The sequence below is a fragment of the Thecamonas trahens genome, assembly GCF_000142905.1.
Source record: "Thecamonas trahens ATCC 50062 unplaced genomic scaffold supercont1.24, whole genome shotgun sequence".
Taxonomy (NCBI): domain Eukaryota; order Apusomonadida; family Apusomonadidae; genus Thecamonas; species Thecamonas trahens.
The window spans coordinates 418183-444745 of record NW_013657656.1 but is presented as its reverse complement, the minus strand read 5'-3'; the positions used below and the strand labels follow the sequence as shown (position 1 = coordinate 444745).

The 26563-nt window shown below is 64.2% G+C and overlaps 4 protein-coding genes across 4 annotated transcripts; 2 read left to right on the top strand and 2 right to left on the bottom strand.

Moving 5' to 3' along the window:
- Positions 1-6900, bottom strand: AMSG_05709 (uncharacterized protein; the record flags this gene model as incomplete). The annotated part of the gene is made up of 2 exons (XM_013902301.1): positions 81-6900; positions 1-17 (listed from the first exon to the last, which is right to left on the bottom strand). Exons 1-2 carry the CDS (start codon positions 6409-6411, stop codon positions 1-3), a joined length of 6348 nt encoding a protein of 2115 aa, XP_013757755.1. The 5' UTR covers positions 6412-6900.
- Positions 6901-6974: 74 nt separating this feature from the next.
- On the top strand, positions 6975-14642 carry AMSG_05708 (uncharacterized protein). Its single transcript, XM_013902300.1, has 2 exons — positions 6975-7033; positions 7590-14642. Exon 2 carries the CDS (start codon positions 8850-8852, stop codon positions 11829-11831), a length of 2982 nt encoding a protein of 993 aa, XP_013757754.1. The 5' UTR covers positions 6975-7033; positions 7590-8849; the 3' UTR covers positions 11832-14642.
- A 107-nt stretch (positions 14643-14749) lies between these two features.
- AMSG_05707 (uncharacterized protein) lies at positions 14750-16347 on the top strand (the record flags this gene model as incomplete). The annotated part of the gene is made up of 3 exons (XM_013902299.1): positions 14750-14845; positions 14981-15069; positions 15111-16347. 3 exons carry the CDS (start codon positions 14750-14752, stop codon positions 16345-16347), a joined length of 1422 nt encoding a protein of 473 aa, XP_013757753.1.
- A 10-nt stretch (positions 16348-16357) lies between these two features.
- Positions 16358-26394, bottom strand: AMSG_05706 (ubiquitin carboxyl-terminal hydrolase 34; the record flags this gene model as incomplete). Its single annotated transcript, XM_013902298.1, has 3 exons — positions 16358-22839; positions 22872-24060; positions 24732-26394. 3 exons carry the CDS (start codon positions 26392-26394, stop codon positions 16374-16376), a joined length of 9318 nt encoding a protein of 3105 aa, XP_013757752.1. The 3' UTR covers positions 16358-16373.
- Positions 26395-26563: the final 169 nt, after the last annotated feature.

Below are 26563 nucleotides of genomic sequence, written 5' to 3'. Positions count from 1 at the left end.
TCACAGCCCGGTAAACGCTCTCGAAACCCGCCAGCAACCCGTCTACACACTCGTCGCCCTCCAGACACACATCCACCCACCGCGCGCAGCCGTCACTAGCTCGCCTGTCGGGAGCATGCCGATGGCCGACACCGACCGGGTCAGCTCGCCCTCAAACGTAGCGACGAGCCCGCCGTCGATGTCGACAAGGTGGAGCGACTGCTGCGAGTGCTGCGTGGCAACCGCAAAGAGCGCACCGTCTGGAAGGCGGATAGCTGCGCGAATAGCGCTTGCCGGCGCCGACCGCCGCATCTCAAACACCACCCGGTGGGTGGTTGACCGTGCCACAAGACGTAGATCCCACGCCAACATTCGCCCGTCTGCGCCGGTGCTCACCACGTGCCCGTCGCCCATGTCTGTGACGCTCGTCACCGCCGCACGGTGGCCCTTGGTCAGGCTCAGCACGCAGCGCCCGCCGGCGAGCTCCACAATCTCGACGGTGCCCGACTCGAATCCAATGGCGAGCGTGCCGTCGCCGAGCAGCGTAAGCGCCGTCACCGCCCCGCCCTTGGTATCCAGCTCGCTCAGCACCTCGTTCGATCCAGTGTCCCAAAACCGGACCACGCCGTCGCTGCACCCGACCGCGGTCGCACACAGCCCTATCGACGCCACCACGCGCGCCTCCACTCCGCTAAGAAGCTCCATTCGGTTGAGCTCCACGCCCGACCACACGTCGAGCTGGAACGCCCCGCTCGCCGTCGCCACCACAAGAGATCGGTCCATCGGGTGCTGGAGCAGCCCGTGGACGGCAGAGTGGAGATTGGCTACCAGGGTCGGCTCGCTCCCAGAGTGCACGTCCCATGCGTACACTGCGCCCGATGGTGTGCCCACAACCACCACGTCGGTTCGAAGCACCACCATCGCCGACACCTTTTGCTTCCGCGCCCGCGCCAGCAGCTCCCAGTCGGCCTCGCTTGTCTCATACGCATGGAGCGAGAGAAGTCGCGGCCGCGGACTGTACGGCTCGTCAAACAGGATGTACCGCGGCGACGACGGCGGCTCGTGCTCGCGGATCGACGCCAGGTTTTCGTACCCGTGATCGTCGATGGCGTTGAACCGCATGTCAAGGACCTGCAAGCCAACAAAGCTCCGCTGGCTCCCGGCGCTAGACCAGACCTGCGCCAGCAACGACGTCCCTATGTTTCCCAACTCGTTCCACGACACGTTGAGCTTGCGGAGCTGTTGCATCCGCTCGTCGCAGAGCAGCTCGCAGAGGACCGAGGCGTGGAGGACCCGCAGCCCGGTGTTGACCAGGTCCAACTCGACAAGCATGACAAACGACGCCAGCGCTGTCTCGCGGTCAAGCAGGCCCAGCCCCGCCGTCGCCATCGGCGGATGCCCGAGGTCCACCGAAAACTGGACCTGCTGGCTCTCACTCACTTCGACACTTGGCTCGAGCGACGACATCGACGAGCATGACGATGCCGAGAGCGAGGCCTTGAACGATGCCATGAAAGAGGAGCCGGCCGACGACGACGAGAGCAGCGAACCCGACCGCGACCGCGAGCCCGACGCCGCCATCGACCGCCATCGCTCTTTCAGCGCCGCCACCACCTTTTTGTCGTGCTTCTTGCGCCGCTTTCGCGCCGCCGCTGAAAACTCAAACAGCGGAATGCTGCCAAGCGACGCGACCGCCCCGCTCGCCTGTGCACTCGGTGCGCACTCGTGAAGCAGGACGAGCCCGTACTGCAGCCGCAGTGGGAGCCGCGACCAGACCAAGCCTGGTGAGGCCTGAAAAATACGCCGCGGCGAGTCGGCAATGGCCGCCACGCCCTCTATGTTCAGCCACGTAAGGTGTGGCGCGCTTGCCTCGATCCCGTCCAGCGCCTTGAGTGTCACGCTTGTGTGAGAAACGTCGAGCACCTGCAGCAGCGGCGCATAGATGCCGACGCTACCCACAGACACAATCCGCGAGCAGTGTGCCACGTTGAGCTCGACCAGCGCCGGACACTTGCTCACAATCGACTTGAGCACAGAGTCGCTCAGCTCGCCGCACCGCGGCAGGTGCAGCTCGACAAAGAGCGTGCCGTCGATCGCCTTGAGCACCGACCGTTGCAGCTCCGCCCCCAGCTTGTCGAGGTGCAGTCGCTTCAGCGCCGCCTCCTTGAACTGCGGTAGATGTAGCGCCTGGAATGGGCGCAGGTCGCCGTGCTCGATGAGTGCCTCCAGTGCGTTCTCGCCCTCTTGCAAGAGCTCAAGCTCGATGAGCAGCTCGTCCGGCCCCACACGCTCACCAGCCGTCCCGGCCTCGACAAGCGTCGCCACAGACGACGAGCTGCCATGAGTCAGCACATCCTGCCGCGCTGCAGCGAGAGCCGCAAAGTCGTACGTCGTCTGCGACGGGCCCGCCCCGCCACTCGCCACAAACCGATCCTGAGAGTTGCGGATCGTCTCGGCAGAGGTGAGCGTGACAAACTCGGAAAGGTCCGGCGTCGCACTCGGGACCGAGAGCCCAACCAGCCGCGCCGTCGCCAGCAGGCTCGTCAGCACCGTTCGCTGCTGGTAGTTGGACGACGCAATTTTGAGCATCCGCTCGATCGGCGTCGCCAGCTTGGGGTCCTTGAACGCCGACAGGTAGTGCTCCGCCAGCTCGCGCTCCATTTGAAACAGCAGCTCGCGGTGAGTCACCCGCGCAATCTGCAGCGCTCGCCGCAGTCGAGCCAGCTTGTGGAAGAGGACATGCACAATGCCGGCCACAAACCGCACTCCGAGCTCATCGTCGCCGATTGCAGCACCCAGGTGCTTGAACTCGCACTCGGCCGCCTGCAGGTGCTGCAGCCACGACGCAAGCGCGTGTCGCGCATCCCACCGCGTCACCACCTTGCGCAGGTGGACAGGGACCGGAAGTGAGAGCGCAGACATGCAAAAGTAAATTGACTTGACCTGCGGGCATGATGCCTTGGTCGCCTCCACAAACCCGTACTCGTTGTCGACAGACACCACCTGAGCCCGGTATGTCACCACCGCTCGCTTCCCATCCGCAACCTCGGTGACCATCGGCGTCGCCCGACGTGGCAGCTCCTCGCTCAGCATCACCACATGATTGTCCGGCTTGCCGTCCTCCGGATTAACGCACAGCGCGAGAAGGACCGCTGCCGAGTACTGCTCCATGTCAAGCGCAACATTGACGCCGAGCTCGCCGTCGGCCGACCGGAAGCAGATCCGCTCGTCGCGCGCCATCGACGGGTTCGTCGACGGCTCCAGTGGCCGCTTGCTTGTCCCGAGCTGAGCAAACGGCGCCGGTAGCGTCGGCACGCCAAACTCAAAGCCCATCGTGCCGCGGAGCACCTCGAGGAGGCCCGAGTTGCCCGTCACCAGCTGGCCCGACGGTGACGTCTGCAGCGCCATGAGCATGTTGAACCGCGAGATGGTCTCGCCCATCAGCAATAGATGCTCTCGTCCTCCGTGCCGGACAACCGCCACGTCCACCAGCGGCGTGAGCGTGTACTCGGAGAAAAGCGACTGCGCAAGCAGCGAGACCGAGATCTCATGGCCTGGCAGCAGTGGGTAGAGCTTGAAATGCACGCCGCGCGCGTACACTACATGCGCTCGCCCAAAACTCTCCACCCCAGGCACCTCGCTGTCGTCGTTGGGTGCTCCTCTGTCAGGGCTCTCGCCGTCGCTGCCTGGGAAGAGCAGCGCGCCTACGTCGGCATGGAGCCGGCGGATCGCCGCCCCACGTCGCACTCCCATGAACGCCAGCTCGTCGACCGATCGCAGCAGCTCGAGCCGATCAAACGACCCGTCCTCGGCCTCGCCAAACACGTCCGACACAATGACGTCCGAGACCGCGTCCAGCCGGGCCGAAAACTCGGCGGCGCGTAGGTAAACCAGCGACGAAATGGTGTTCCGCGGCTCGCGGCTGGCCACAAATGCGCGTACAGCCTCGTACAGTGGGCTGAGAATGCGTGAGGCGGCTTTTTCCAGCACCGCCACCGTCGGCCCGTGCGCCGCTCGGCTCACCACGTCGTTCTCGCGCCTGGCACTGAGGTGGAGCGCAAACCGTGTCCGGAACAGCCACTCGTGGAGTCGGATGAGCTCGATGGCGAGTCGTGGCGGAATCAAACGCGCCTGCGCCAGTCGTTGGAGCCGAAGCACCGTCTCCGGTACCTCGATGCCCATGCCGTCAAGGTAGAGCGCGAGCGCACCGACGGTCATGGTCACAAACCGAATGGCGTGGGTTTTGATCGAGAGCTCGTCCCGGCTTCGCGTTGTGAGATGCACCGGCGCAAACGCCGATCCCGGACCGGTGTTCTTGTCTAGAGTAGTAAGGGCGTAAAGAGCACCGAGTGAGACCCCGTCAGCTGCAGCCTCGACGTCGGGCGAAAAGTCGGCCGCCGCCGACGTGAACAGCTGCTTCAGCTGTGCCTGGTAGCTGGCAAACACCCGTGCCGATCCAAAGACAAGCGACGGCTCGCGCGCTGCGTGCGTAAACGGGTCGACGTTATCGTACTCGTACTTGAGCAGCTCGGTCGCCGCGTTGACGTGGAGCGTGATGAGCTCGTCAGGCGTCACAATGGTCCGCACCGGCGAGAGGTGCGCCTCGTCGAGGTCAAACCCGGACTCGATGATCGACACGTCGCGGTGGTGCCAGTCCTTGACAACATGGAACTGCGTCTCGCCGAGTGACATGACGAGGAGCTCAAAGAACCTCGCACGCGCGCCCAGCCCATCGCGGAAAGACGGCGGTGCGTTCGGGTCCACAAGCAGGATCGCGTCGAGGTCCGAGAACGGGCACGCTTCCATCCGTGAAAACGAGCCGAGCGCCACAAACGCGTACTCGGTCTTGGCGTTGCTGTTCCCGCGGCTCGCTCCGCCTGTAGGTGTCGATGAGACCAAGTCCGTCAGCCCCCACATGTGTGCCAGCAGAGCACGCATCAGTGCGTGCTGCAAGTGCAGGAGTGTGGTAAAGCCTGGGAAGAGCGGATCCGCACATGCGAGCTCGAGTGTTGCGCGCGTCTCGGGCGCTGCAAACACCGCCGCTGCAAGCTCTGCCGGCGACAGCGCCTTGCTCACCAGCACCACCGAGTCGTCGTTGCCGCTGGTGCCGCTGCGGTCGCTGGCGGTGCTTGAGCTCGCCTCGCTCGTCGCCGTGCCCATGGTCGGGTAGTTCACCACCTGCCTGACTCGCCCGAGCGAGTCCGGCAGCAGCTTGTGGGCGTGCAGGTGACTGACAAACGCGCTGTACAGCGCTGACGGGATCGGACAGGCGTCAGTCGGACCGCGCGGCGGCTCTTCGGGCAGCGGGTAGACGACCCCGGCATCGTCTGCCAGCATCATCGGCACGCCCTCCAATGGCGGAAGCAGGAGCAGGAGGCCAGAGATGAGGTGTCGCACCCATCCCACCGCATAGCGGAGCCGCAAAAAGAGATGCGGGTAGTCAGAGGCGTCCTCAATAAGCTCGCCAGACCCGCTGCATGCACCATGCCCAGATCCGCCTGAGCCTACGCCGACGGCGGCATGGAAAAGCGCCTTGGCCTTGCCTCGCATCTCGTACCCGCCCGGAACCGCCAGGCCGGGGCGGGCAAGAAACTGCGCCACGTGGTGTGCCACGGTCTTGGCATGCTCGTGGAGGCCGACCCCGTAGAGCACTCGGGCGCGGTGAAACCAGTGGTTCGCCGCGTCCTGCTGCGCTGCCGGAGTATTGCGCAGCGTCGGAGCGAGGTCGCTCGCCACAATCGAGATGAGCGCGTCGGTCGAGCCAATGAGCGCCGCCCGTGCGTAGGTAGCCAACGCCCGTGTCACCGCCGCACGCGCTGCGTGCGTGTCGTCAAGCGCGAGCGCCGACGTCGCGTAGCCCATTGCCGGCCTGTGGCCCGTGGCATACCGAATCGACAGTCGCGCCGCCTCGGGCGCATGCTCCAGAAGCGCGTGCACAAGGCCGCCAATGGCGTGCAGCAGTAGCGACGCGCTGCCGCGCATGGCCGGCCGCTCGTCGACCAGCGAGATGGTGACCATGAGCGCACGCTCCAGCATCGCCTTGCTCCGCCGCAGCAGATCCGGCGCTAGCCCAGGTTTGGCGTCTGCCAGCGGCCGCAAGCTCGTGCTCACCACATCGAGCATGGCGTGGGCAAAGGCGAGTCGGAGCTCGTCGGCAGCCTCGGACTCCATGGCGGCCAGCCGGGCGGCGTACGGGTCGACCACGTCGGTGTAGAGAACCGAGAGCCCGCTCACCACCTCGGTCATACCCCCAGTAGCCACAGCCCTTGCTGTTGCTACCATAGCCGCCACATACGCCGCATGCATGGCGGCACCGGCTCCTCCCTCCGACGCATGGGCCACGTCATGCAGCTCCTGTTGCAGCACATGCACCGCATCCTCAGCTGGCAAGGCATGCGTATGCGCAAGTCGTGACAGAAACCCCTCAGACATGCTTGATATTGAGCGCTCTCACTAGGTATATATATATATATCGTGCTCGATCAATCTCCTCCCCCACACAACACAATACACACAAGCTCTCGCGCACACACCACACCAGTGTCTGCCGCAAGACAAGTGCCACCTCCGGCTCGGGCCTGGATCAGTCCCCGCCGTCTGCCGCCCGCCGCCCACTGACCGCCGACCACCGACCGCCGACCGCCGACAAGCGACCGCTGACCGATGACCGGCGACCACCGACCACCGACCGCTGTCCCGCACCTCGAACGTTCACACCGACCAACAGTCACACCCACACCCATACGCACACCTACAACATGGCTACAAGCCAAGTGACCTCAGTATGTGATGGCACGTGTCCTTGCGTACACTCGCCGTATTCTGTAAACTATATTGGCTGTTCTCACCTCAAGACCTTGCCATGAACTCCTCCAACCGTCACATCTCCGGTCGTCTGGTCAACCATCCGTCTTCCGGCGCGTGCACTATCGCTGCTGAACCGCATGGCGGTTTGTTCCCACACTGGACCGTGGCCAAGCAAAGTCGCCTACCACCTCTCCCTCCACCACCACCTCCTCCTCACCACCACCACCACTACCACCACTACCACCGGGTACGTATTGGCACTCTCAATCATACCTGCCTATTCCCCCCACCCCACCCCTTACACTACATCTTCTGTGCCATTCACCTCCCACACACCCCTACGGCTGTCACCCCGGTGGCGTCTTCGGTGTCATAAGTTTCCACGGCCACCCGACGCCCCCCCCCCCCCCTCCCCCACCACCACCACCACCACCATCACCCTCATGACAAGCTACACCCAATCAGATTTCATGACTAGCATACTACATACACACATATCACCCATGGCTACAGTATCCAAAACCGCAGCTCCAAAATTCCTCAATTCAAGCTCGATCAGCCTTCGCTGCACTGCTACCGCTCTTGCCGCCAATATCCTCTCACCAGTTTTTGTCTCAGCTGACACCATTCACGAGGTCCAATCTGCAAGCCCCTGCATACAAATAGGCTCGTTGCTCCTCCGCACTCTCTTACTCACACTCACACCGGCACCTCACACATCCTCGCCCACACACCCCTCGCTCACCCTCGCTCGACCCCGTTTCCTCTCAACTCGCGCCCTTCAACTCCTATCCGTCTAGTAGCTCACGCTTTACGTGCTAGTCCTCATCCACGCACTCACACGCGCGCGTGGACTCTCCAGTAGTGGCGACGCGTGCGGCTATCCAGTTTTGTAACAGGGTCGCGATGCTGTCGTTTGGAACTCGGTCGACGAGCGTAACGCGCTCGACGTCGGCATCGTCGGCGCAGAACTCGCTGCTATCAGACATGGACAACGAACTGGTAGCAATGGGCCTTGACTCGGACAGTGCGGCGCGTAGCTCGCTGCTTGCCCGCATTGAGACCTTTTGCTTTGACGCTCTCTTTGCCATTGTCTCGCGGTCGTCGTCCAAGCGCCTCGTCTCTATTCTGGTCCTCCTCATCGAGTTTGCACAGATCGCGACCTTTGCCTTCCACGACACCTTTGAGTGGGGCTCGTGGGCCGACGCCACCATCCGCCCGACGCTTAACCTCCTCGCCCTGCGGGTCGTCTTTTCCTCCTTCACCGCGTTTCGCGTCGTCAACGGCTGTGTCTACGCCGCGTTACTCTTCTCTTACATCGATGCTGTCTACGTCGGCCTCGCCCTGCGAGACCACTCGCGGTCACGTATCTGGCCGCTGCGGATGCTGCGATACGCGGTTGGCTTTGGTGTCACCGTCCTCTACATTCCAATCATGTCGGTCCTCCTCACCCCGCTCGCCTGCGACTACACCGCGCCAATGTCAGACCAGACCCTCTCTGACTACGACATGGTGGACTGCTGGGAACCCGAGGTCATTGCCTACAAGGTGGTCTCGGGCATTTTTGCCATTGCTATGATTCTCTCGACCTCAGCCCTCTCACTGGTCTACTTTCAGGACTCACCACAGTCGGGCCATCTGCTTGCTCGCTCACACGCCCGCATCGACTGCGCCATCCATCTCGTCAAGTCGATCCTTCTTCTTGGCTTTGCCACTGTTCCGCAGTTCCGCTTCATTCTGGGCATCGTTATGTTTATCGCCAACTCTGGTGTTTTCGTCCTCCAAGTCTTGTTCATGGCCATCTACAACCTCAAGCTCCAGGTTGCCCGCACCGGCGGCTTTTGCATCCTTGCCTGGATCTCGGGCATGGCGCTTGTCACCATTCCCACCGACAACAACGACTCGGCCAACATTGCATTTGTCGTCACCGCTGCTCTCGCTCCAGTTTCTTTGCGCTCGGCTCGTCCGTCGGCTACCTCCGCCTCGCCCTTCTTCGCAAACGCCACGCCGCGTGCGCCGTCTCGCCCGCTGTTGCCGCCGTTGCCGACAACGAAGACGAGACGATGCACACCATCGACGAGGTCGGTGGCCGGCGGTTCCAGGCACCTAGATTCTGGCTGGTCACCGATGTCGAGCTCGTCGCCCGCTCGCACATCCAACGCGGTGCACCCGACGCCGCCAACGCTGTCTTCCGCGCTGGCTTTGAGCAGTTTCCAGACTCGGTCTACATTCTCCTTTGCTACGTCCGCTTCCTTGCCTCGGTCGGCAACACGGCCATGGCGCACGCGTACCTCGACCAGTCGCTCGCGCTGCCAGCCCGCGCCGACCTGCGCTTTGTCCGCTACCGCAAGCTCCGTGAGGTCGAGCAGGCTCAGCTCGCCCACGGCCTCACCGTCGGCGCCATGGACTTAATCTCCTACGTCCAGTTTGAAACCAAGCTCCGGACTGCCCGCGCCCATCACAAGGCCGCCATCTCGGCGCTCTCAAACTTTTGGCGGACGCTCCTCCGCTCCGACCGCAACTTCCTCGCTCGCTCTGCAAAGCTCATCGCCCGCATCGATGCCGCCGAGCGCTCCGCCAACGACTGCTACCGCGAGCTCATTCTCAAGTACCCTACCGCCCCCGGCCTGCTTGTCTCGTACGCCGCCTTTCTCGACCAGGTCTCTAACAAGCCTGTCCTCGCCGACCGCTTCCTCCGCCGTGCCAAGCACGTGGCCACTATCAACGCTGATGACACTGGTGACGGTGGCGTAGGCCCGCACGCTACCGAGACCGAGGCTGAGCACCGTGAAGACGGTGGCGTCGGTGTCGTCAACTCGGCTGTCGACGCCATCGTCACCCTCGGCTCGATGGGCCAGATCACGTCGTTCAACGCCCAGGCCCGCAAGCTCTACGGCTACACCTCGCACGCGGCTGACAAGGAAATCCGTGGCGAGTCGTTTGCCCGTGCCCTCTTTGCCCAGCCGTACTCGGAGTGGCATGAGGTCATCCTCTCCTCGGCCTCGTCCATCCCGCGAGTCTTTCTCTTGGATGCGCTCGCCACCGACGGCTCGACGTTTCCCATCTCCTTCTCCATTGTCCGCATGTCAAGCCACACCGGGCAGGCCGCAGCGTCGTCAGCCGCGTACGTCGCCGTCATTCGCCCGCGCGCCGCCTCGGACGAACGCATCGCTCTTTACGTCAGTCCGGCAGGCTCGGTCACCGCTTGCTCGGGCCGGCCCGAACCCATGCTCTCGATGAACCCGCGCCAGCTGGTCTCGTCGCCCATGCATACCCTCTTCCCATCTGACACCCGCGGCATGGCTGCACTCACCTCGTGGCTCGGCACCGACTCGGCCACCTCTGGCTCGCTCGACCCGCATGTCCGCATCATCCGCCACCGCAACGGCAGGCGCCTCCCCTGCGTCATCTCCGGTTCGTGGCTCGGTGGCTCGGGTGCTGCCTGGATCGGCATGCTCGTCGTCGAGCCCATCGCCTCGTACTCGATTGACATCCTTGTCTCCAACGGCGGCAAGGTTATCGCTGTCTCGGACGCCATCGCCCGCGCCCTTTGGGGCGTCTCGGAGCTGGAGCTTCTCGGCTCGGACCTCTCGCTCGCTCTCGATATCCCGCCCCAGGTCTCGCCGAGTGCGCTTCCATCCGCCATCTCTCGCGCCACGTCGCTCCGCGCCGATGCCATCCTCTCCTCATTGGAGCTCGGCCCTGCGCGCACCACCTCGCTCGCCAACTCGTGGTTCCGCAAGCCGGCTGAAGTTGCTGCCCTTCACGCCGCCGTCGCCAACTCGCGCACCGGCGACTCGGCCAGCCCTCTCCCGCTCCTTGTCGAATCGGTGCCGGGCGCAGAGGCCGGACGCGGCATCTGCATCGTCCGTTCGCGCCCGCATCCGCTCTCAGGCACCCATGTGTATATGGCGGCCGTCGCTGCGCCCGAGGGTGTCGGTGGCAACTTCCGCGTCATGTTCCTCCCGCTCACTGCGCAGGCGAATGCAGTGACTATCAGCACGCCCATCCCGCCGCCGCCGCCGGTCATTATGTCGGCCCCCGAGCCGACGCTCGCTACATCGGAGCCGGACTTGCACTTCCACACGCAGGAAAACAGCGAGTCACCGCGCCGCCGGAACGGGTTCTCGGTCCGCGGCTCATCACCGGGTGCGCCACCATCCCGCCGCGCCAGGTCGACCCTCGACCGCCCGGCCTCGGTCATCCGCCGCCGCTCGGTCTCGCGCTCGCGTGGCGACTCGGCCGACACCAACTCGTCGATGGTTCTCCCGCTGGAAAAGGTGACCGACACTGAGCTGCCGTGTGCGTCTCCTAGCTCGTTGCCCGCCCGCTCCCGCCGCAAGTCCACTGCCGAAGGCTCGCTCTTCTCGCTCTCCACCGCCTCGGTGGGCATGTACGGTGGGCGGTCGCGGCGTCATCGCGGCGGTCGCGGTGGCGAGGATGACGACGAGACCGGCTCGATGCTCTCAGTCCCCGAGCAGCGCATGGTCTCTGCCGCACGTGCTCGCATCGCCGCCCGTCGCCGAGTGGCCCAGCAAGCCGACTCGGACGTCTCGACCTCGCTCCGTGCCCTCCGCCGCTCCGCTTCGGACGACATTACCCGCCTCTCGCGCCGAATGTTTGGCATCATCGCCCTTGTTGTCGTCCTTTGCATTGCCGTCTTTGCCATGTCCGAGGTCCTGCTCATCCGCGCCGAGCTCCGCCCCGAGCGCGCCCGCGAAGCCACCATCCGCCTCCAGAAGACCGTCCGTGTCGTCTCAGACATCCAGAGTCTGTACTTGCTTGACCGCGTCGAGGTTGTCACGGAAACATCACCGATGCCTGGCGCAAGTCGGACGTGTACTTGCGCGAGGTCAACCAGCTGGTCTCGGGCTCGCTGGACAACTTGGGCTACAACCCGGAGTTCGCCATTGCCCTCGTCGAGAAGGTCCATGCCACCGTCGACGAGCTCCTGGAGCACCACCACATCTTGCTTGACACCAGCGGGCTCTATGATCCGGCCAGCAGGCTCGACAAGCTCCACTCGGGCGATCCCCAGATTGTGATGTACCACTTTGAGCTCTCCGACGGCTATCTCCACGCATACCCGGACATGCCGGAAGAGGAAATGCGAGTCATTCCGCGGGCGTACAACTTGGAAGAGGCCATCGCCGTCTTTTGCACTGCCGCACGGTCATACTCGGCCCATGTGCTCGAGACCCACGGGCTGCACTCAAACACCACCGAAGCCTGGGTCGACACCAACCTTTCCGATGCCGTCTTTGCCGACGCCGACCTTGCGCTCTTTGTCCTCTTCAACGGTGGCCATGGCCTCCGCGTTGCGCTGGAACACGCCCTCAACCTCGAGCAGGAGACCGTCCGCACCACGCTCCTCCAGGCGCTGGCCATCATCTGCTCGCTCTCGGCAGCCATGATCGGCCTGCACCTTGTTGCCGTCTTTTTCATTGTTATGCCTGCCTTCCGCGCTGCCTCGCACCGCCGCCGCGCCACTATCGCCGTCTTTCTCGCCATTCCCAAGACCGCCGTTGCCAAGCTCATGCGCGGCACGCACAAGCGTGATGGGGCCGGGGCTGGCACCAACTCGGTCGCTTCGTTCGACTCGGAAGGTTCCATGTCGTCGCGCGACGGCTCCGACCTCGGCATCCAGCTCTCGGCGCGCGACGCAGACGGCGGCCGGTCGACCCGCTCCCAGTTGCGCTCGCAGGCCCGCCCGCCCACGCCGCCGATCTCGCGCTCGCGGGCCCGCGCAGCTGACTTTAGCGGCCCCGATGATCGCGAGATGACTGTCGCAGACCTCACAAAGACTGCGCCGGTCCCCATGTCGAGGCCTGAAGTGACCGAGTCGACTTCGTTTACTGCTGTCTCTGCAGCGACAGTGGCGGTGCCTGACACACCGCACTCGGCCTCGTTTCTGTCGAGTTTCCACGCGGCCGACGCACTGCGGGGATCGGCCTCGTATCAACCGATCTCCCGACGGCCGGCGAACCAGCCGGCGGGCTCCGCACGCCCGCCGCGCCCGTCGCGGGGCCCACTCTCTGTCGCCTCGGACGATAATAGTTCGCACGTCTCACAATCGCGTTTTGCTGCCTCGAACCAATCGGTTGACTCGGCTGAAGACGTCTTGAGCTCGGGCTCGGACCTTGCACCCCAGGCATGCAAGCGTCGTCGTCATCCTCCTCGTCGGCTATGTCGTCGTCACACGAGTCCGACTCGAGCTCGGGCTCAAGCTCGAGCTATGGCTCGGAGACCGAGCAGCAAGAAGGCGATGAGCAGGATAGCAGAGGCGATGGCACTCCACTGGCCGATCTCACTGCGCGAAGCACCGTTACTTCACACAACGGCGTGTCGGGTGGTCACAACAGTGATGCCGACAGCGTGAGCAGTGGCGCCGAGTTTGGCGGCTCGGCCAAGTCGTCGAGCAACGGCACCGCTGTCGCTACCGAGGACGTCGAGAAGCGAGTCGGCTTCAACTCGCGTCCAACGCTTACCCACATGGTCTCGCCGCAACAGTCGCCGATTCTCGTCGAGGAGTCGCCGTCGGCGCACGCCTCCAGCCTGGTCGAGACCGGCGCGCCGCTCTCAGATCGGCGCAACTCAAAGTCGAGACCGGCGCCAGCACACGACTCCGAGTCGGTCGAGTCGGCCACGCAGTCAACGCCCTCGGCAGCAAAGCACCGCATGTCGACGCGCTCGGGCCGACGCTGGTGTGGTCTGCGCAAGGCCAAAAAGAAGTCCGAGGCCGATGCCCAGGCCGCGGCGCGCAAGGCGCTGTTTAAGTCGATGCAGACTGACTCTGTCGAAGTCCGCCAGCGGTGGGTCCTCGTCGGCATGGTCGGCCTTGGTATCATCCTCTGCTTCTCGCTCATCTCGCTCCTTGAGCTCCAGTTCCTCACTAACGTCGCGTCCATCACGGCCCTCGGTGGCCTCCGCCTCCCGTTCAACGAGGACATCCGCGCCATGGCCATCGAGCACGTCCTCGCCGAGTATCCGCTGCTCCATGACTTTGAAGAGGCCATCCTTCCGTTTGTTTACATGGACTTTCCTGCGCTGCATTCTGAGAGCTTTGCCCTGGGCAACTCTGTGAAGATTGTGCCATCGTCCAAGTTTGAAAAGCCGCGAGAGCTACTCTCGCTCGCTCTCGAACGCATGCGTGCCACTCAAAAGTTCATCCTGCTGCACAAGAAGGACACGTTCAAGGTGCCAGCGCAAGACCATCTGGAGCAGATCGGCGCATGCCTCCGCTATCCGCCGGCCACCTGCCGCGACTCCAGCGACCCGCTGTTTGGCCCCACCCGCCGCGGCCTCTCCAACCTCATCCGGCACTACGTCCAGCTCGGCCTCGACCTGGTCATTGCCCATCCCGATCGCCTCGTCCCGCACGTCCATGAGCTTGTTGTCATCGAGGAGCTGTACCACAAAGAAATGCTGGACGGCCTCGAGATGAGCACCAACTCGTACGCCACCGCCATCCACACCCGCGAGATCTACCGCGCGCTCCCGGGCATCGCCCTCGCCCTGCAAATGGTCGCCTTTGCCGCATTTGCCCTCCTGGTCCTCGCGCCCATGACCCGCGTCCTCCACCACCACAACCGCAGAACCATGTTCATGCTCTCGCTCATCCCTCACGAAGTCGTCACCTCCGTCTCGGAGATCTCCAACTTTTTCGGCCTCGAGAACGACATCCATGCCATGTAGGTGCGTAGTCAGGACGTTGTCGCGAGGAAACACACACCAAACAAAAGGCGACTTCACACGCTTGCTATCATGATCAGCATTGCCCCAGGCCTTCACCAGAGGCAACAAAGAGACCACCACCGGCCAGCAGCCCACACCGTAAAACAAAGAGCAAAGAAAAACCAGCGGTGCGGAAAAAAACGCCCAACAGCCACCCCCGCACAGAGAGGACGAGGTCCAGACACACCTTCCTGCCTACCCCCCCCCCCCCATATATACATCTATATATATGCCTCGACCCACGCTCGGACCCATTGTGGGAGTTGTGACACCGACCTCTGCTCGGGTTCTCTTTGAGTTTCCTGCTGCCACTCCGGCTCGTGTGGTAGCCACGGCCTTGGCACCTGCCCCTGCTGGCCAACTCGGTCGATCATCATCATCACCATCATCAACACCCGCTGCTCCCCCTCCGTCGTCGACTTTGTCCTCTTCATCTCAGACTCTCTCGCCACTGACTCAGTTTCCGGCTCATGCGCCGCTTACCATTACTCTCCATGGACTGCTGCCAGAGACCGAGTACGCCTTATCTGTAATCGATGACAACGATGAGTCCATCGAGGTCAGGAGCGCTGGCTTTCGCACTCCAGCAGAGGCGGGGTTGACCTCTGCCTTGGCTTTGTCTCATGCAACAAGCCGCCGCCGGCCGTTCTCGATGGTTCCGTCGACTCGCTCTGGACTACTCTTGCTGATCGAGCGAGTCACTTTCACATGATCGTTCACATAGGGGATCAGGTCTACTGCGATGATGCCTTTGCCGCCGCAGAGGATCTCATCTCGTCCGGCGTCCACACCCGTGGTTCGCCAGAGTTTCACTCGGCTGTGGCTGACCTCTACGCTGCCGTCTACCGCACAAACTGGGCGTCCGAGGCGACGGCACGAGTGCTCGCCAACACGGGCAACATCATGATCTGGGATGATCACGAGATCCGCGACGACTGGGGCTCACTCCCGGAGGACAGCGATCCGTCGTCGCTTGCCTTTGAGATCGGCCTCATTGCCCGCGACGTCTACCGCAGCTACCAGGGCAGTCTCGTTCACAGCCCCGGTGCTGCAGGCCACCTCGAACACGCTATTCTCCGCATCGGTGGTGTCGGCATCATCCTCGTCGACCAGCGCGGCGGGCGCTCGTTTGAGCCAGCCCTTGGCGGCGCTGGCGCTGGCGCTGGCGAGCTGCCGTACCTCTCAGCTTCGCAGTGGGCCGACATTGACGCCGCACTTGCATCCGGCGGTCGGCTCGGCGCGGAGGACGTTACCCGCCTTATTGTCGCCACCTCGGTCCCGCTTGTTTACCTCAACAAGAAGCTAACCGATGCCGCCGCCCAGGTCGAGCCGCTTGGTGATCTCAAAGATCACTGGGCATACGGCGGCCACTCGGACGAGCAGCTCCGCATGGTCAACGCGCTTCTCGACTGGAAGTACGGATCCGGTGATGCGTCCGAGCCGCAGCACGGTCGTGACGTTGCTGTTGTCGCTGGCGATGTCCATGTCGGTGTCTTCTCTACCCTCACCCGCCCATGCGGCTCGGGCGCCAACTCCCAAACCATGGCGCAGCTCACGGCGTCGTCGATCACCAACGAGAAGATGCCGGAGCCCTTGTACGCTGTTCTCCACGCCGCGCTTCACAAAAATCTCGCCATAAGCGTCTCTGCTGACACTGGGTGCTTCTACCGCCATGACAAGGCTGTCCGCGACAACAACTACGGCGCCATCACTCTCTCGCCGGCAGATCGCATCACACTATCGCTCCACACGCTCTCCGGCGAGCGCCACGTCTACACCGCCGCCGATAAGGTCTCGTCGAGCTGTTGCTGCTGCTGTGTCTCGTGACTTGCTCTGCCAGCCATCAAGTCGGTTTACTCGTCGTCGCCGGTGACAGGCGCAGGCCCGCCCGGCTGGTGGCCCGACGGCACCGGCGCTCCCGGCCCGCCCGGCTGGTGGCCTGACGGCACTGGAGCATCGTCAACCGGCGGCGAGGCGACGCCGGCAGCAGCTGCCGCCGCGCTGGCGGCGCCCGGCACACCCGCCGAGACCGCGAGGGCGGGGAAGACTTCGGTAAACTTGGCTGCCAGCTGCGTCTGCACGTAGTACCGCAGCGAAGGGTCAGTTTGCATCAGCCGCGCCATCACCTCGTGGCTCTCGATGTGCTGCCGAGTCGCGTCGTCGCTGGCCCCAGCCTCGAGAAGCAGGGCCAGGAGGTTGTTGCGCGTCCGCGGCACCCGCATCGCCTTCTTCATGCTCTTGATGAGGCCCTCGACGTAGCGAGCCTCACGGTACGCGCCGTCACCGTCGTCGATCTCGCGCATCGCGTCGATCGCCGCCGTGTAATTACCCAGCACCGTCTTGTCCATGAACGAGTCGAGCCCAGTGAGCGCCGCATCCATCACCGCGTCTGCCACACGCCGGTTGCCGGGCACCCAGTGCTGGATGAGCCCATGTGCAGCCTCGCGGTAGGCTTGCTGCGCGAGGACAGACGTGAGGAACCGCTTCGAGAACAGCAGGTGGAGCACCTCGTCGTCAATCGGGCCCTCCATGTAGCTGCCCTGGCTGTCGGCAGCAGACGGCCCGTTCGGGTTGCGGTACGCGCGCCCGAGCACAGAAATGAGCTCGATGAGCGAGAGGTGCTTGGGCCGCAGCGCACGGTGGAAGAGCGGCGTCCGGTTCGACTCGTACAACTCGATCGCGCCCCGCAGCGCCCCGGCCTCGCACAGCTGCCGCACTCCACCCACCTGTGCGTACCCGAGCACCGTCGAGACCAGCTGCGACGTTTTGACCGTCGGGTCGGTTGCGCACGCCTTGAGCGTTGCAAGCGCCGCCGCCGCGTACTGTGCCGCCTCGGCCTCGCACCCGCCCGCCACGGCCGCGCCCAGCACCCGCACCACAAGCTCCGCCATCGCCTCGCGGATGTCCAGGTCCGGACACACCACTAGCACGTCGCCGAGCCAGCTCGCTTCGGCATCCGCCAGTCGCCGCAGCAGCCACACGCAGCCCGGCAGGTGCTTGACGTACATGTCGCCGAGCTCGCGGATCTTGTCCACAATGCCAAGCTTGTCTTCACAGTGCGCGAGAAGGTCAAAGCAGAGCCGCGTGCCAAACGTCAGCAGCTTGCCGGCCCATGAGCTCTCGTCAAGCACCTCCGTGCTCGTCGAAACAGGAATCTTGGGTGCCTCCTGTGCCACCAGCGACCACATAAACTGCAGACAGGTGGCATTCATAAAGTGCCGCCGCTGTGCCGCAGCCACGCTGTCGCGCCACATCTTGTCCAAAATCTCCGGATCCTGCTCCAGCACCGTCGGCGGCTCCAGCAGCCCGCCGCCGTACGTCCGCGGTGCGTACTTGGGTCCTACCCGCTCGTAGAACAGCATGTACGCCGAGTACATCTTCGAGTGGTCTGATGCCATGCCCTCGTACGGCCCGCCAAATGTCTGCTCGGCAATCTCGCTCGGGTCAAACGGCGTCACAGACCGGTCGTTGAACTCGTACCACCGCGCCGAGCCCTCGTCGCCCTCCCGGTCGCGGATGTACGAGTAGTAGTGGCCCATGTCTGCCGTGCCCGAGTGAACCAGGATTCCCTGCAGCCGGTACTCGTAGTAGTCGTCCGGCCGCTCGATGCCGTCGGTTCCACTCGCGCCCGACGCACCAACCCCGCCGTCCTCGTCCTCGTCCTCCTCGTCCTCGTCCTCCTCGTCCTCGTCGCCGCGACCAGCTGCCCGCGCCTCGGCCTTGGCCTTGGCCTTGGCCTCCACCGCCGCTGCTGCGAGTCCCTCCTTGGTGTACGGCTTCATGTTGAGCGTCTCTGGGAACTCGAACCGGTCGTCGACCTTGACATTCTCAAACGTCTCAAACGAAAACTCAAAGCGGATGAGGTGCAACGCAAGCGTGTTAGGCAGGTGCTGGATAACGCACCGCTTGAGCGCCGCCACCTTGGTATCGCACTTTTCACAGTGGTACTTGTTCTGTCCATCAAGCATGTCGCCCTGCACAAAGAACTCGAGGCCCTCCTGCAGGTTCCGCTTGTTCTGCACCTTGACCGAAATCGTCAGATACTCCTCCGGCCGCTCCGAAATGTGCTCGCACTCTTGCGACACAATCTGGTTGACAAAGCTCCCGCCAAACACATTGGTAAAGACCGCCTCCTCAGGTGTGCCCTTGAGATGCGGCTCGAGCTGGTCCACCAGCGAGTTGATAAACTCGTTAGCGTCCTCCTGCTGCCCGAGCTGGATGACCTCGCCGTTGAGGAAGACCGTCCGGCAAAAGTCGATCGTGTCCACGTAGTACGACCGCGACTCGAGCATTTTGGCAAACAGCAGCTGGAGCTGGCACATGATGTTGCCTGCAAACGACTCCTCGTCATCGCTCGCCGCTAGTGGCACCCGCAGAATAGACTCGCGAAGCTCAGGGATGAGGAACATCTGCTGGAGCGACGCGTTCATGTAGCATGTGCAGCCCTGGTTCTTGAGGCCCTTGAACCGCTCCACCTCGCCGCCGTACTCCGAGTCCGAGTCGCCGTCGCCGCCGTCGCCCACAACATCCACGCACCACTCGTCAGGCCCCGGCAGCCCCGCGCCCGCCAGTACGTCCGCAAGCGACTCCATCAGTACAGTGCTCTTGCCATCGGCCTGTGCGCAGAGCTGGAGGAGAACCTCAAACGCAGCCTCGCGCGCCGTGTAGCTCTTGCACACAGGCACCGCCTTGGCCGTCTTGTCGGCAGGCACCGAGAACAGACAGTCGCCAAACACGTAGTCGAGCAGCGCGTCGCCGGCCGCCCCGCTCGCTAGCGCCGGCTCCACACGCAGACACGTCGAGAGCCCGCGGAGGAGGCCCACGAGCAGGCTGTCGACGGCCTCGTCGTCATCGCTCTCCACCACGCTTAATGCCATCACGTCGCGCGCCCACGCGGCAAACGCTGCGCTGGTATCAAACGCCACCCCGTCGCGCGCGAGCGCAAGCACCACCTCAAACGCCTGTTCAAACGACGCCACGCTCGCCCGCCCGGCCTCGCCACGCTGCGTCACCTGCAGCAGCGTCGCCATCATCCGCGCGCCCAGCGGCGGGTGCACCACCGCAAGCCCCGGCAGCCGCGCAGCCGCGCTCTCGCGGATCGCCGCCACGCTGCACTTGGCCAGCACAACTTCGAGCCAGGCCTCCAGCTCGGTGCTTGCTTCTAGCGCAGCCACAAGCGACGGCGATGCGTCGAGCGTCGTGAACAACATGTCCAGCAGTGCCTGGCACGCCCCGCCTGAACCGGCCACTTTGGTCTTGCTCTTGCTCTTGCGGCGTGCGCCCGACCCGGCCCGCCGCCGGATAAGGAACGAGTCGTCGTCGTCATCCTTGCCCTTCTCGTCGCCAAACGAGACAACAACCGCCTGTTGGACAGGAATGCCATCATCGTCTGACAGCGAGTTGCTGGCGTCTACATCTCCAAGCGAGGCCTCGGATGAGCCAGACTCGGGGGTACCCGGCTCAGCAGCGTCAGGCTCATCGCCGTCAGGAGCCGCAGGCGCATTAACCGAAAGAACCACAAGCCGGCGCGCCCGGCTCGCCTCATCCTCGGCCTCAACAGCCTCAACCTCGATGTCGCCGCCGCATGGCGGCGGCGGCTGCAGCGCCCGCTCGTCGGACGTTGCCTCCTCCACCCACTCGTACCGGAGCGCAGAGTCGTTGTCAAACGCAACCAGCCGCGGGCCCGGCACACGCGCCTCAACCTCGAGATCGACCCGACCCAGCAGCACGCCGCCGGCCGAGCCGTACCGCCCGTGCCATCGGCCCTGCGAGCTCGTGTCGATCTCGACAAGCGTTGGGTAGTGTGAGGTCTCGCGCATGTTGTCGGCCGGCAGCGGGTCAAGCAAGAACGCCGAGAGCGTCCAGTTGGGCGACGACGCATCGGCGTTGTCGATGAGCAAGTTAAACTGGCTCGCCTGCTCCTCGCCCTCGGTCTCGGCGTGGACGTCCCACACCACCCAGCACCCGTTGTGAAAGTCGAGCCCGCGAAGCGCGACTACCGAGCCCTCCGGCGCGCACTCGGCGAGCTCGGGCGTGTCGCCCACAAACGCCAGCATCGTCTGGTGCCGCCGGTGGGTGTTGAAGTCGACGCAGTAGACAGCGACACGGTACGATGACGCACCGGACACCTCAAACTCAAACAGCGTCTGCGTCGCACCGTAGTGGCAGTTGGCGATCCGCGTCCCGCGCACCGTGCCCGACAGCGCCTCGGCCGCGTTCATAGACCGAATCGAGAGAATGCCCGGCGCCACCGCTGCCGACGAGCCAGTCGACGACGATGTCCCGGTGGGCTTTGCGAGCTCGCCAGCCGCGCCGGCCAGCTCGTGGATCTGCGAGACAAGACCCTGCACAAACGAACCGTCGAGCGCCGAAACCTCCACGTCGCCGCCGGCAAAGAGCGAGTTGATGAGCGCAGAGAGAGACGACGCCGCCTTCTTGCCGTACTCAAAACCGTCGGATCCCTTGTCAAGCAGTTCGTCGGCAGTAAAGAGCCGAGTGAGAAGCGCAAAGCCGTCGGCGGCAGTCACAGCGGCGGCGGCATCCGCCGGAGTCACGCCCGCCGCGTCGACCTCGGCCCGCGGATCCGGCACCACGCCGCCGCCGAGCGCGTGCTCGAGCGCGAGCACACCATAGAGAACCCGAAAGACCGAGTGTGTACCGCCTGGCGAAGCCTCGCCCAGAGCGCGCGCAAGCGTCTCGGGCGTCGGCGCTGCCACCGCAGACGCCACCGCAGGCTCGGTCGGGAGCGCGCAGAGGAGCGACCAGATGCCGTCGCGGAGCGGTGCGTTGGCGAGAAGTCCAAAGAGCGCGTCCATCAATTCAGCGTCGTGGACGCAGCTGACTCCGGCGGCAAGCGCTGCATGCTCGGCCGGTGGCACAGCCAGCGGCGCGCTTGCCCGCCCTCCGTGCGGCGCAAAAAGACCGTGCTGCGCCTCGGCAACAAGGACTGCGTGAGCGAGGAAGAGCGGCCGCGGCGCTGGCGCAGGCGCCGCATCGAGCACCCGCTTCAGGTTGGCCCGCACAAACGCGTTGCGAACAGCGCCGACGGCAGGCGCGTCCACCAGCGTCGAGACATGCGTGTAAAGCCTCGCAAGAATGTACAGCGCATCGTTGGCAACGCCGTCGTCGGATGCAGAGAGGGCAAGCGCCTCGAGAGCGTCGATGCCAACCAGTGCCTCAAACGACCGAGTCTTGGTCTCAAACGGCGCCGTCAACCTCCGCAGCGCACTCGAGCTAGTGTTGACCAACGCAAAGAGCGTGCAGAAGAGCGCCGAGAGCGCTGGCGAGACCATAGCCGGGTCGCGCCGTACAGCCGGGAGCACCCGCGAGCTGTACAGCGCTGTCGCTTCGTCGATGGTGAACGCCGGGTACGACGCCGCGCCGGTGTACGGATCGATGACAGGCTCCTCGCAGTTGAGGCTAGCAAGCCAGCCCGCGGCGGCGTCAACGGCGCCACGCGCCTCGAGTGCGTCCCAAAGCGCCAGCGCCGCGTCTGCCGAGAGGATGAGCGCCGAAGAGGTAATGACATGCTCGAGCGCAGCTAGGCAAGCCTGGGTCACTCCTTCGGCCTCGTCGCCGCTCGACACCGCACTCAACGCGTTGACTAGAAGCTGCACAAGGTTGTACCGTGCGTCAAGCTCCTCAACGTACTCGCGGGTGATCTCGTCGTCGGCTCCGCCGCGGACCAGATCAATGAGAATGCGCAGCGTCGGCGAGAGCGCCACGCCTGACTCGAGGTTGGCCATGACCTTGGCCACAAAGTACTCGCGATGGGCTGGGAACTCGTGGAGCAGCGACTGCAGGTGGGCGCAGGCCTCAGCGACGGTGCCATTGGACGAGCCCGAGCTCGCACCCGAGGTCACCAGGTCCCACAGCGTCTGCAGGCCAAAGAGCCGCTGGTCATGCAGCGCGTCGTCAAGCGCGTCAGGCGCAGACGCCCCCGCGGCCTCGAGCGCCTTGCGGGTAAAGTCCGAGACAAAGGTGAGGACCTGGTTGTTGAATGCAGACGGCGGGAGCTCGCACAGCTTGTCGTCGAGGTGACAGACCTGCTCAAACGGAATTGCGCCGACCAGGTCAAGCACAAACTCAAAGAGCTTGAGCTGAAGCGACTCAAAGACGGTGGTGACTGCGTGCCAGATGGCATCGAGCTCGGGCGTGGTGAGCCCACGCTGGGTGGCAACAAAGCGAATGATCTCGCAGCCCTTGGCAAGGACCTCAGCGTTCTCAAACTTGAGGACCCGTGCAAAAATGTCGTTGTCGTCGAACCAGCCAAGCAGGTAGTCCATGTCGAGCGCGGGTCCGGCAGCGCCTCCGAGACGGCTGCGCGCGTCTGCTGCGCGCTCGCATGCGACCAGTTGCCGACGTTGTACGCGGTCCCGCCGGCGCGTGAGTACATGACGCCAAAGCCCGTCCCGGTCGCCGACATCCAGCGAGAGGTCTGCTTTGGCTTGCGCAGCGTTGAATTCTCCTTGACCTCCTTCTTGGCCACGGCGATAAAGTGCTGCATGGCCTCCACGCCCTGCAGACACTGGGTGAGGTACGGCAGCTGAACATAGCGCCACGCCAGCGCCAGCTTGTACGCCTGGATGTCGCGGTTAAGCTTGTGGTTTCCGGCGCGCGCCGCAGTCCGAGCCAACACATTGAGGCAGTCGACGAGGTCGACCAGCGACTGGTCGCGGAGCGCAGCCTGCGGCAGCGCATCGATGTGGCGTCGCAGCTTGGTCAGAAGCTGCGCCGAGTACGGATCCCAGAACGACGGCGCAAGGTGCTTGGCGCAGAGGCCGACAACCCGGCAGATCGCAGTCAGGGTCGACGATGCGAGCTTGGGCACTGCCGGTTGAGCGTCGTCGCCATCGCCGTCGACAGGCGGTGCTTCGTCGGCGCCAAGTGCCGCCACAAGATGGTCAAAGAGGCCGAGCCCGCCGAGCGTCTCAATGGCATCAAGAAGAAAGATCGACGTCGCGTGGTCAGTCGGCGAGAGTGTCACAAACTCCGGCGGAACCGTGAGGCTGAGCTGCTCGGGTGTGAGCGGCGGGTCGGCCTCGGCCTCGGCCTCGTCCACAACTTTGGGAGCGTCCTCGGGCGCAGGAGGCGCTCCCTCGGGGTAGTACAGGACCCGGAGGTGGTCGGTGTCGTCGACAGTCCCGTGCTCCTCGTAAAACTCCATCGACGAAGTGACCATCCGCCGGAGAGCGCGAACCATCTTGTCAGTGGCGGTCCCGGCCTTGAGAGCGGCGACAACAACCTGGGCGATGCGACGCTCAAAGTCGAGCGCGGCCACCATCCACGCCGGCACTGGGTATGTCCGTTCAAGCAGCGTCTGAGCGAGCAGCGGCATGGCATAGTTGAAGAAGACCCGCGAGAAGACCGTCTCGCCTTCTCCAGCCTCGACCTCGGCCACAGCACGTTCCAGGTGTTCCAGCGCATTGGCCAGATGGTTGGTAGGGTTGGCCGAGTCGGTGGTGATGGCCATGTCCAGTGAGGCCCAGTACGACTTGAGATACCGTTCATTGTCGGCACGATCCTCAAGAAAGACAACCTCTCGTGGTTGATATGCCCGGCGAAGGTGCATCTGTCACATGTCGTGATGGGGGGAGGCGGGGGGGGGGGGGGGCGGGTAGGCGGGCGCCGGTGTTTGATCAAAGCCACGTTGATCAGAACAGACCGTGTCACAGGACCAGCCCATCGAACACCACGACAGAAGCATTGCCAAGGGGGGACGGAAGGGGGGGAAGGGGGGAGTAGGCGAACGTAGAGGGGCAAGAAAAGGTAGTAAGTGTATATGGGGGTGGCGAGGTAGAGGTTGGCGAGGTAGGTAGCTTGCAATGGGTGCATGGGAAGGGGAAGGGGGGGGGAGGGGAAAGGGAAGCGTACAGCCAGTGGGGTTGGAGACGGGTATAGGTTGTAAGGGATGTGGTGGGCGCAGGCGTGGAGGAGGGGGGGAAGGGGGGGGCGGTGGGGCGGCAGGTTTGGTGGTCGGCTGTCACACGGCAGCGGGGCGGGAGAGGCTGATTGGCGCTTGGATGAGGCCGATCAAGGTGTGCAGGCAGGCAGAGAGGGAGGAGTTCATGTCGGCGGCTGGCGACGGCGTGGCGGATGGCGACGACGAGCGCGGGCAGAAGAGCGGGGACGAGAGTGGCTGGAGAGAGAGGCCGAGGCCGAGGTTGGGCGAGGGCCAGTGCGAGGGCCGGTCCGCAGGCTGGTCCGCAGACGCGAACTTGGGGCCGGGATGCGGGTTGATGTGTGGCGGCGGTTGGGAGATGTCGGCGGCGCCCACTGGAGCGACGATCGCGAGTAGAGGCCCGACGCTGGGGTGACGAGGCGCGAGTTGAGCATGGGGTCGTCGTCCGGGTGATGGGCGGCCGAGAGCGAGTCGTTGCGGGGGAGCGAGGCCGAATAGCCGTCGGGCTCAGAATAGTGGGTGGGCGTTGGCTGCGGGACCTTGCCCGAGCCGCGGAGCGAGTTGATGGCCTTGAGTAAGTTGGCGACACGCTCCTCGCCGGCGGCGATGCGGGTGCGAAGGGTGTGGCGGGTGTCCTTGAACTGCGAGCGCTCCTCGCCGCGGAGAGACTCGACCTTGCCGAGCTTCTCCATCAGCTCGGTGTTGTGAACCATGGACTCGTCGAGGAGAACCCGCATGGTGCGGACAACGTCCTCGGTGTTCATCAGCTTGGACGACTTGCGGTAGAAGGAACCCTTTTGCGAGAGCGCGCCGGCAGACTCGTCACCGCCCACCTCTGTCCCGCCTGCCGAGCCCAACAGCGGGCTTGCAGTCGATGCACAAGAGATGGAGGCCGAGCGGCCACGGGCGACACGGGCGATGGCCGGCGGCATTGAGCCGGTGGCGGTCGAGGCGCGCGACGACGCCACCGACGCGGTCGAGAGCCGCTTCTGCCGCGGGCGAGCCGCGAGCGCCGACGCCGGATGGGCCGGCTCGGCGGAGGCAAGCTCATCGGCAGCAGCGGTGGCTGGCTCGGGCAGCGGCAGCAGCGGGTGCAGCGAAGACTCGACGCCCGGCAGCTGGTTGGCGGCCTCCATGATCTCGGCCAGAGTCCGCTTCTTGAGACCCTCGACCGAGCCCTTGGCGCCGACAACCTCCTTGGCCTTGCGCCGGCGCTTGACCACGACCGGATCCATGTTGTCGTCGCCCGAGTCAGTCTCCGATTCGGAGCCGAGATGGGCGAGGTCGGCCTCGGTAAACGAGCGGGTCCGCCACATCGACGACGACGAGTCGTGCATGTGGCGGTGGTGCGAGGTGACGGACTTGCGCATAAAGACCATGAGCTCGCGCAGCGGCATGGAGGCCAGCTCACCGAGGTCGACATTGCCGTCGCGCGGCATGGCCTTGAGATCATGCAGGCGAAGGAGAGCGGCAAAGGGCAGCGCCTTGAGGTTGTTACCAGCGACGGCGAGGGTGCGCAAGTCTGTGAGAGCGCCGAGCGCTTCGGGAAGCAACTCAAACTTGTTTTGCGACAAGTAGAGCTCATGAAGCTTGAGCTTGCAGACCGAAGGAGGCAGAGTTGTGAGGTAGTTGTCCGAGACGGCGAGGACTTTGAGGTAGACGAGATCACCCAGTTCATCAGGAAGCGATGAGAGAGCGTTCGAGTTGAGATAGAGCCGACGCAAGCGAGTACACTTGAGGAGAGCACGAGGAAATATGGAGAACGAGTTATGATTGAGATAGAGAACAGCGAGTGATGGAAGATCACCAAGTGCATGAGGCAGTGTCTTGAGCGAGTTCCACCCAAGATGCAAGCGGACGACATGGGTCAACGACCATACCTTGCCAGGTATGGTAGAGAGCGAGAGTCCACGAAGGTCAATAGAGCCACTCTCTTCACCAGCTGCCAGCCGACGGGAGAGGTTGGACCCCATATAGTCGCTGTCGACGTGGAGTGGCGTGGCGTGGTCGTCGGCAGTTGTCGTCGTCGTCGGGGAGGGGTGAGGGGGGGGGGGGGGGAGCGGGCGGCTGAGCGGTTGGCCAGCCGGCGGAGAGTTCGCAGTGGGGGAGCGCGACGTGTGATTGAGATGGCTGAGGAGATGG